Here is an 11,543-nt window from a genome sequence, read left to right as displayed (position 1 = left end):
CATATTCAAGATTAAAGCTTAAGAATATGGTTTTTGGTAGCTAATTTCTCTTACTTACATTGGTTCCACCAGAAGAATAAATTGATTTAACTATCTTTGAGCTTAATTGGGAAGTTGTTGAACTTAAAATTGGCATTGAGGTATTGAGGAAGTTATTGGAATGAGAATTAAAAGGAAAAAACTTGGATTATTAGTTTAAGGTTTAATGCTTATGAGGTGTTTGATAAAAAGCCTGTTAGGAGGAGTTTTGTTTAGTTATAATTTTTTTGAAAATTTCACTAACCTTTATGAAGTCATACTTGGCTTGGGTGCTTATTATTTATAGAATTAACTTGAATTTTGTGAAGAATGCCAATTATGAAACTATTGTGAGTTTGACTTGTATATTGCAAGCAATATTAATGAATATGGAGGTTATGTGTAGCTAGTACAATATTTGAGGCAATACTTAAAAAAATTATTGGAGCTAAGAATTATCTATTCTACTTCCTGAATTGATTTGGCCTAGTTGTAAAGTGTGACATGTGTATATACAATATTGAAAGGATTGATTGATTAAAAGCAGAGATTGGATTAGTTTAAGAACTTAGTGACTATGATGGTAGGGGAGGAGGGTTTATTAAATTTTAGCAAAAGCCACTAAATTTTGTATTATTGGATAGGGGATTTAGAGAAAGAAATTCTTGATTAAGGTAGTAAGGAAGGTTTGAAGCCTCAAGGGGTAAATTTTATGCTTGGAGATGTTACAAGTAAGTAGGTAGCGTCCCAATCAATTTATATATTTGCAAATTTTCTTTTATCAAATATTATTTTCAACAAATTTACTTTTATTAATATATGTTTCTCTAGCACTAATTATTGTTATTAATTAAATTTTTTAGCTCTTGAAGTTATCATGATTACACGATTGATGAAAAATGCTTTTATAAATTTTAGTACTCTTTTATTCAATAAAGACAATCCTGGAAATTGGTGAAGAAGTTTATGAAATATTAGTTGTGAATTTTTATATTTAAAATGAATGATGTTTTAAACAGTCCATGCGAATTTAATATTGAGAAGAGAAAATTTTATTTTGAAAATGATGATTTTCTCACATATTTGAAAATAAATTTCAAGGGAACTTTATACAGAACACTAGTTGCTAGCGACAGTTCTATTAGTCCTTGGCACGCCATGGTCAATGACTAACTAGTTTGATTTTCATGAGCTTTGTTCTCACATTTATTATTCGTACGTCTCGTACTCGCATTTGTTTTCATGGCTTTAAGCCACCTTTGGTTACTTACCCTTATGGACTATGTGTCAACATTTGTTTCATGTCTTCAGCTGTATTTAGTTACTTATGCTCGTGGATTGTGTGTCCACGTTTGTTAATTGTTCTGATAAGTCCTTATAATTTTAAATCCAATTATTTGGTGATTTTATTTTTCATTAATTTTTATTTAGTAATTTGTTTATAAATATTTATTTCAATTATTCACTTTCTTGAAATCAAATGATATTATCATTTGCTATTATAGTTTAATGATTTGAGATTTTATTTGAAATTTTATAGAGCCATTTTATTATGAGATTTATCAAAATTTTATAGAAATTGTTGTCACTGTAACTTACATAACTATTTCAAACTTTTCATTTTATTTATGTTCTAATATTATTATTGGGACGTTATTCACCAAAAAATTATTTTTGGTCTTAGATACCTTAATTGATGCCAATTCTCCTACTGACCCTGAGAACTCATAAACGTGCTGGGTGAAGAATTGATCGAACTTTTCCTTTGATGTAACTATAAATGCTTATATTTTATTTTTGGAGAAGTTGGTTAAGTGCTCCACATAGGCTATATGTAGGGCTTCTATTTTGTTATATATGTTGGCTGGAAGGAGCTAATCTGTAATAACCTAGGAAATTAAGTAAAATTTTAAATATATAATAATGTGTTTTAATTGTATTTATATTAATTTTTTGGAGATATTTTACCAAGAAAGATTGTTGATCTAGTAGGAGTTGCATTAATGAGCTACTCAAGTCAGGTTATGTGTTTGATTTTTGCTCAGGCAAAAAAGAAAGATATTTATTTTGGCCTCAGCTTTGTGAAATTATCATTTTGCCCTTAAAACAATTAGAATATATATGTATATTTCTTCTTCTCTTCTTGAAGGAATTCGGGCGAAAGTCATTAGCTGAGAGAGGAAGAGATGTCTTAGATCCAGAACCTTTGCTCAATCTTCTCCTCATTCCTTCTTTGTTGTCAGCTCATTGCCAGTGTAAAAGTGGTAGAGTTCCATTCGACGTTGCCATGGAGTTCGCGTCACATCCCCTTCCTTAGTTTTGTACTAATTTCTCTTCCCTCTCCTCCTACAGCGTCGTCTTTCCTCCTTCATTCAGCTGGCAGCCACTGGTGGCTGTGCCCTTCTATCATTCTCGTTAGAGTCATGCTTGCATGACCTTCTCATTTATGCTCTGTCTGAGTAGCGGCTTGGATGCATAAAAAATCTCCCTCCCTTGTTATGTTTATTCATGAGGCATCCTTTTGCAATCTCTTCCTCAACCACTCCTCCCTCTTCTATTCTTGTTTTCATGTTGGTGTGGCTAGCTTCTTCTTCTTGCCTCGGCCCCTGTTGATTGAGGACCATTGCTATGAGAATCTGTGTTGTTAAAATTAGAGCTTTGAGTTCGCTGTTTCCCTGCTTCACATCGATCTTTCTTTCTTTGTCCTCTCGCATAGCAACAACACTCAGCTCTTCTCCCCAATTTTACATCACTAGCATGCTCATGTAGTCAAGGGGAAACCTTCGATCTTCTCCCTTTTCTCTGCATACACGGTTAGTTTGTATTAATGTGAGATTTGAGTTTTGCTGCTTTTCTTAATGCTGGATTATTCCTCTCTCTGGTTCAGCATCTTTGGCTTTGCTGGTAATAGAGTATCTAAAGAGCAATTATGAGTTGTATAGAAGGGATAAATTATTATCTTGGAAGCTTATCAGGTAAGTGGATAGCGTCCTAACAGATATTTCAATAAAATTTCCTTTATTAAAATATTACATTTTTATGCAAATTCTTTTACCACAACAATGTGATTATTAGATATTTTATTGATTAAATTACCTTAATTTGTGAAATTATTTTACCAGAATTGATTATTTTAGTTAATCAATAAATACAAGTTTTGATTCTAATTATGCGATTTCATTTTGAAAATTATTGAATTGCTATAGAAAATGATTTATGCGAATTTGATATTGAAATTGAAAATTTTATTTTCAAAATGATGCTTTTTTCGCATGTTTGAAAATGGATTTAAAGGGGACTTTATATAGAACATTAGCTGCTAATGGTAGTTCCGTTAGCTCTTGGCGTACCATAGTAAATGATTAGCTAGTTTGATTTTCATGAGCTCTATTCTCACATTTATTATTCATGGGTCTCATACTCACATTTGTTTTTTGTGGCTTCGAGCCGTGTTTGGTTAGCATTACCCTCGTGGATTGTGTATCCACGTTTATTTCATAGCTCAAGCTGTGTTTGATTATTTACTCTTGTGGATTGTGTGTCCACATTTGTTTTCGTGGCATAAGCCGTGTTTGGTTATTTATCCTCGTGGACTGTGTATCCACATTTGTGAATTATTTTAATAAATCCCCAAAAGTATGAGATTTTAATTAATTGATGATTTCATACTTTAATGGTTTTTAATTAGCAATTGTCATTAATTTTATTTATTTATTTAATCATTTTGTATTTGTCAAAATTAAGTGTTAAAGCTACTTTGGTGGATTGTGTATCCACGTTTATTTCATAGCTCAAGCTGTGTTTGATTATTTACTCTTGTGGATTGTGTGTCCACATTTGTTTTCGTGGCATAAGCCGTGTTTGGTTATTTATCCTCGTGGACTGTGTATCCACATTTGTGAATTATTTTAATAAATCCCCAAAAGTATGAGATTTTAATTAATTGATGATTTCATACTTTAATGGTTTTAATTAGCAATTGTCATTAATTTTATTTATTTATTTAATCATTTTGTATTTGTCAAAATTAAGTGTTAAAGCTACTTTGTCATTATAAATTTAAAGTTTCTCGATATTAAAGTTATATAGAACTTTTATTTCATATTTTCAAATTTGTTTACATTGAATTGTTTTCTCCTTAAATTATGTAAATGTTATAGTTTCTTCATTTTGAAATATTATAGTTGGGACGTTATTCACTGAATAATATTTTTGATTTCAAACAGCTTGTACCTTCCTCAAATCTTTCAAGGGATTTTACTACTGGATTGAAGTTGTGATACCTTTTTGGTTAATTTTTATTTTATGTGAAATTTTAATTTATAAATTTTAATTTTTAAATAATGTTATAGATGCTCCACATAGGCTATGATTAGAGTCTTTATTTTGTAGATATTTTGTGTGTTGGCTGGTGAAAGCTGAGCTCTTACATGTTATAATATTTCTTTAAAAATTTTTGTATTGTAAAATTTTAGGGAAAACCTATTCTTAAGGGAAAATTTGTCAGAATTTTCACAAAAATATTAAAGCTTTATTTAAATGAAAAGTATTTTTAAAATGGAACATTTCTTGAATTAGGCTTAAGATATGTGTGTTTAGGTGCATATCTCGTGCCAACCACTCCCATTTTTGGGGTGTGACATAATCTCTTGATTGACTTGATATTCTATAAATATTTTTATATTATAAAGTTCGGAAGATGCTATTCATAGGGGAGGTTTTGTAGAATTTTTTTTTTACAAAAATTTTAAAACTTTGTTATAATAACTATATCAAAAATGTTAAAATTTCAATATAAATTTGATTACATTTTAAAAATGGAATGAATTTAAGATTATAGGCTTACGAAGATGTGTTTTACAGGTCACATCTTGTGCCGATTACCCTCAATTTTGGGGTGTGACACAACAACAAAAATCACATAAAGTTGTACCCAAGAATAATTTAAAAAAAATGGTAGTATAATGGTTTAAAATGAGTGTTACCAGGGCTTTATCCCTTTAGAAAAATCAAGTTGTCCATAACATGTATGATCTAACAATAATAAAAACAACATCAATGAGAAGTCAAATTTGAATTAAAATCATGTAAACTACATCAAACACTATATATATCAACTTAAAACTTCAAAATTATTTCTACATAAGCCAATTTTCAATCAATTCAAGAACTAGCAATGTGAAAATTGACAACTCAAGGAATAAAAATATGAACTAATCATTCAATTGCGAAACAAGCACCATTAAGCATCCAACAAGCACCTAAAACTTGAAATTACAAACATAACATGAACAATAATGGAGATCAAAATAATCAACATTGAAACCACTTGTTGCATATGTAAGTCAAAATCAACAATCCACAGATTCAAAATGAAGATTAATAATTGGGAAAGCAAGAACTAACATCAAGAAGAAGAGGAGAAGCTAAAAATAGAGAGAAACAGAGAGATAAAGACTGAGGAGAATGATAGAGGCTGAGAATCCACCCACATGAGCACCCACTAGAATGATAGAGGCTGAGAATCAAAAACCCAAAAAGAATCAAGGGCAAAAACATGTTTTTTGGCAGTTAGAGTGACAAAAAATGGATTCCCATGGCTTTGGGTGTGTTTTTGATGACAAACGAGTTGCAAAAATGCAAAGAAAAAACATTTTGGAGGAATTTTATATGATAATACTTGATTATTATTTCATAATAACTGTCAAATATTACATACTTGACACTTATTTGGAAATAACTGTTAAGTATGTGTGAGGCATACTTGATGGTTACTTTCAAACAAGTGTCAAATATGTGTATATTTTTAATTTTTTTCTTTAAATTATTAATTTGTAATTTGTTTAACCAAGACCATCAAGTATGTTTCATATTTATCTAATGGTTATATTTAAAAACCATCAAATATGTATACTTGATAGTTATTAGTAAATAATAGTGTGTCAAGTATGGGTTAATATATTGGATGGTTAAGTATAAACAACTGTCAAGTACTCTCTACCTTTTTTTTCGTCATTTTTGTCAAATAAGCGTCAACTAGAGAGCATCGAGTATTCCCTTTTTTTTTTTTGTAGTGATTTTGTTTCAATGTGAAGGCAAACAATATACTATTGTACATGGCTCAAAATTAAATCTATATTGAAAATACTTCTGTATCATCATGTGATGGGAAATTCCATCACATATCACAAACACAAACATTTGTAATAATGCATTTCTGTCACAAATTTACTTTTATTTTGAAATACCTTAAAATGCCCTAAAAGTATTTAATTGTTTCCCAACAGTGCAATGTTCCTCTAAATAATGAGTAAATTCAACAACTACACATACCACCAAGTACAGTCAATGCCATGACTTATGGCATGCACGGTGATCCGACCACTTCACAATGGCTGTCAAATTACTCTTACTTGACTCCAACATTTTAAAATGCTTCCAGTCCCGGAGGACAGCCTCAAGGTCGGTGATCTTTGCAGTGATGGTCCGGCAACAGTTAGCATGCACGGTGGTGACAGCCCTAAAGTCCCTGCTATCTTGACAAAACCCACTGAAGTAAAGGGTGTCCATGAACCTAACCCTAAGACCTAACTCTTTGATAATGCCATGTCTTATGAGACCTTCAAGCACATCTTGTTCTTTATGACCTTTGGAGCTGTCCTTCTTACTGTACCATGTTTCAAACAATGAAATGGTCTTCTTGTTCGATCGAACAAAGTAGAATCCTGTGTTGATATTATGGTTTTCTGACCAAGGATTTCCCAAGTAATTGTCTGTGCTGATTTGTAAATCCTCGTTAGTATCGTTACTAAGTCTTGTGAATGGGTTTCTAAGCCACATCACATCAGTATCCTGTTCCATTGAATATTCAATTTGATCATATATAAAAAGATAGTGAGGATAATAACTAACTTTATTTCATGTTCTTATAACCATAGTATATAAATCCGGGTCAATCCACCCGATTGAACAAATAAACTACTAAACCAATATCTTGATAAAATAATTTTTTTGACCATTTTGATTACAATTTGACTATGATTTTGATCATTAATTCTTGAATCAGTGCCTTGATCAATCTAGCTTTTAGTAACTTCAATTGTAATTAATAAGCAAACAACACAATTCTAGGGGGAAGCAAATAACAAAACAAAATTTATTTTTTGAATAAATTTATTGTGTAACTATAAATTAAAGGAACATTTATCATTAACTATATAACTACGAGCTTCTTTGAATTATAAAAAAAGTAAATGAGGAATACAATTTGATTAATAAGTTTTTTTAACGGAAGATTCACATGCAATGATCCAATAATTGTAAAGCAGTACAGCTTCTCACATCTTCCAGGAAAGCATATTTCTTGGGCCATTACAGGAATTAAAATTTTATGTTTATTTACCTTTTTCCTTCATTGTTCTCATTCCACACATACAATGAGAGGAAAAATGTTAGGAAAACAAAATTAAAATTTTTCTCATTTTTTGTGCAGTATGCATGAGTATAACAATGACAGAAATAACAAACGGAAAACAAAATTTCAGCACACAGTAGAAATATGCAAACCACTACCTTTGATACGATATATAATGATTTCTTTTGATACAATTCAATTTGACAATAAAATTTTGTTGCCTGCCTGAGATATATTATAAAGAAAAATGATTATTTGGATATTTAGTATCAATTATCAATTATCAATGAATCAGTCAATTAATTTATAAAAAATGGATTAATTTGATGCACCTGCGTTAGTGAGTACTCTTCTACATAATACGCCATCTAGCCATGTGACGTAAACATAAAATCGAGTATTTCTCGTTTAAGTTTCTTGTTGACTCACCCTAATCAATGCAATAAAATATAAATCAATATATATCTGAAGCTATCATTAACCATTATTAAGCATTAACAATCTTCAATTTCGTGTGTTTTAATCTGTTACTTGCTCTCACACACGCTATCTGAGATGTGACATAAATCAAAATTTGATAATAAATCTCGTAGACAAAATTGATTTAGAACTTATATACGTGCTCCACCACACGCCGTATGCCCACATAATAGAATGTTCCAAGGAGTGCAAGGCAAGACATGCACAACTTTAAAATTAAATAAAAACTTTTCAATAAACATCACTATCAATATCAATATGCTCCCTCCAGTTCTATTTGACTTTTTTTAGAATAATTCTTTGATCCTTAATATATAACACTTGATTGGATATTAATTACATTTTCTAATATTATCTTTATTTAAACTTATTATTATGTGATAAAATGTAATGCAAATTTAAAATTTTTTATTTAAATAGGAGTCAAATCGAAAGTTTATTATATTTTTAAACAAAGTTAATAACTTAATCATATCTCATTAGTTTTAATAAGATAATTAAAAGTGCCTTATAATAAAAACTGAAGAGAGTAATATATTGATAATGATAATTTAATCTCGAATACTTATTACCAAAGAAAAAATTGTGTTTTCTAGTTTCAAGCAGCAAGATTAACGCTGAAGGTGCAATATTTAACTTTAATTTAATTATTTAGTTATTTAATTTGGCATGTGTTTGGCCACAATTAAATCCAGATTTCCCGTTCCAAGGTAACCCTTCACGTGTCATTTTACTATAAATCACTTACCATGACTAATTAATTAACCAGCAACTCTTTTACATTTAGTCAAAATTTAGTAGTCAGAACGGTATCGATTACATTAATTCACAGCTAATTAACACCCCTTTAATTGATATAGTACTTATCTCTTACACCTAATATTCTAACGTAAGATGTTCACCCAATTTTTGTTTATTTCTTCTACCAAGAATAGAAACTGGACAAACTTGAGCTCTAAACACGTCATTTCTGTATTTATCTATAAGAAATGTTACAAGCTTAATTCAGAAAAACAATTTAAAAATGACGTATACTTTCAATCATTTAACTTTATACAAGTCCTTTAATTCTTTTTTTTTTAACTATTCAGTCTTTTAATTCTAACATATGTTAGTTTCATAAATAAATAAAAAATTCATACATTAAACTTTTAAATATTAACAAAACACTTTTAAATTTTGACATATTAAGTTTGATTTTAAAATATCATTAATTGACATAAAAACAAAATCATTTGAAACTAATGGTTTTAGGTTTAAAGGAGTGAAAAATTATTTTATAAAATTAAGAGAACAAACAAAAACATTATATAAAGTTAAATGACAATCAACAATCAACAATATAGTACCATATTATTTCTAATAATAATAATAATAATAATAATAATAATAATAATAATAATAATGGTGCTCTGTCTACCTACTAAATAAAGAATCGGGAGAAGCTAAAGCAAAAATCGTTCAATAAATTGTGAAAACGAAACACATTCAAAAGCCAAAAAAGAGTGAAGACATGCAGTCAACAGTACTGTTTATTCTGAATATATATATATATATATATATATATAGTAGTGAAATTTCGGAAAGAATTCTAAACGATATATATTGCATTTATGATGAAAAGAGAAATATACGATTGACAGGGGATCTGCATTTTGTAAAATTATAGGATTTTGGATATACTAAGAAAGAAAAAGACTATTCAAGTTCATTAATTGGATATAAACAGATTAAGACTCTCAAGGAAGACGCGTATTAACAACGTAGAAATCAAAGGAATCAACGAACAATAATTAAGTTTCCAAATATAGAGATAAACCATTCTCTTCAACTTCAAAGGAATTCAATATGTTTTTAAACTTATATGGCCTGAAAACAAGACAGTTTCAACTGACAGCCTTTTTGTCTGCAAATATAGAATTATAGTTATCCAGTTGAATTGTCCCACATAAGACGCACAAATTAAACCCCAATCAGTAAACTTTGATGAATTACTTCATAATAAAACAATATATTATTTCAATAAAAAACTGATCTATCTCTTTGAATTAAGTTGACTGTATCAATCAATCTATTTCTAAAAATCTCTAAAGAAATTGAAAGAACAACGTACCGTGAATATGATGCTATAGCCTCGTTTGAGAACATCCAAGAGAAAGAGTGTCCTTCTCCACATCATCTTAATGAAATCATCGGACATGAAATATTTCTCGCCTGTAAAATCAACACCGTCTGTTTCCAATTTAAAGCAGTTTAGCCGGAGAAACCGGCAGCGGTCATACGCAATCTGATCGACGGCCACGACCAGAAGGTGGTCCCCTAGAGACCTCGTGCCTTCTCCAAGCCAGAAGCTGCTCAGAAACAGGTCGAACATGGTGGTATGGCCATTAACGTCTTGTTCTGCATAAGCCTTGTTTATTATTGCAACGATTACGGTCTTGTTCTCCGTTGACACTTTCGCTAAAACAGAATCAAGAGGTTCATCCATGGTGATCTACAATAATATCAGAAAAGAAATCAGATATATATAGTAACATTAAAAAAGAGTGGATCTTTCGAATCATTGTGAAGCAAGAAATGAGAAGGGGTTTTTGATTTCAACTTACTGTGTCTGAATGTAACTTCTGCATCAAGAACAATGGGCTAGAGAAAGAAGAAGACCGAAACAGAAGAAGCACTCCGATCAAGAATAGCAGTACGATAGCGAAATTCCCGATTGTATGTTTGGGATAATCCATTTCGCGTCTTTACAGAGAATTGTTGATGAATGGGAGTTTGGAGAAGCAGTGAGGTTGTTTGGTAGAAAGATCATGCGATGTTGGTGATCTAAAAGGAGAGGGAGAGAGAAGGGGGTTCTCTGATGATTGAAAATTTAAGGAGGAAAGTGGAAAAGAGTTTCCCTTTCATGATACAGAGAGGTGAATGTACGAGATAGACTTTATAGGAAAAGTATCTGGAAATTCATGTTTGAACTTCTTGGGGTGACTCTTGGGATTTCATCGATTCACCAAACATTTACTCGCAAGCAAAGGGGCATGTATATTAAAAACAAAAAAACAAAAAACAAAAACAAGAAGAACAAGCAGCAGCAAAAGCGGCATACTAGCAGTACTTGATGTATATTTGATATCCATCTTGTAAATTTATTTGTACAAAATAATTATTTTTTAATGAATAAGCGAATGACTCTATAAACAAGAAATAGATAGATGCATGTTTAAATATAATTCATTAATATCCAACGAGGCGAGGGTCCAGTGAAAATGGCTAGTCGCTCACATGATAAAGTAATGTTTAAATTTTTGTTGAGAGAAATGTCCATATTTAGTACTCCAATAGAAGAATAACTATGAGCAATCAAAAATTTAATTAATCAATCAAATAGTAATATAAATATAAATAATGATAATAAAAATTCAATAAATATTGTATAATTTATTTATTTTTTCTGGAAAACAATGTGCAATTTTAATTTGATCTTGTTGGCCAAAAAAAAATTAATTTGATCTAAATGTAAATGTGTGTGTGTATTTAAATCATTAATATCTCTATATATGTAAAAGCCATGATCAATGGCATGATGTAATGAAAAAAAATTATATGCTTTCATATTAGCTAAATGATGTGGTAG

At 30.1% G+C, this 11,543-nt stretch overlaps 1 protein-coding gene across 1 annotated transcript; it reads right to left on the bottom strand.

The window, feature by feature from the left end:
- Positions 1-6,232: 6,232 nt before the first annotated feature.
- Positions 6,233-10,781, bottom strand: LOC129287702 (uncharacterized protein At1g28695-like). Its single transcript, XM_054923927.1, has 3 exons — positions 10,519-10,781; positions 10,026-10,406; positions 6,233-6,870 (listed from the first exon to the last, which is right to left on the bottom strand). Exons 1-3 carry the CDS (start codon positions 10,648-10,650, stop codon positions 6,364-6,366), a joined length of 1,020 nt encoding a protein of 339 aa, XP_054779902.1. The 5' UTR covers positions 10,651-10,781; the 3' UTR covers positions 6,233-6,363.
- Positions 10,782-11,543: the final 762 nt, after the last annotated feature.

The sequence above is a fragment of the Prosopis cineraria genome, unplaced genomic scaffold (assembly GCF_029017545.1).
Source record: "Prosopis cineraria cultivar Desert tree isolate PC_DT_omini unplaced genomic scaffold, ASM2901754v1 PC12, whole genome shotgun sequence".
In the NCBI taxonomy this organism is placed as follows: Eukaryota; Viridiplantae; Streptophyta; class Magnoliopsida; order Fabales; family Fabaceae; genus Prosopis; species Prosopis cineraria.
Note: the sequence above shows the minus strand (reverse complement) of the source record. Positions and strands in the feature narration are given on the sequence as shown.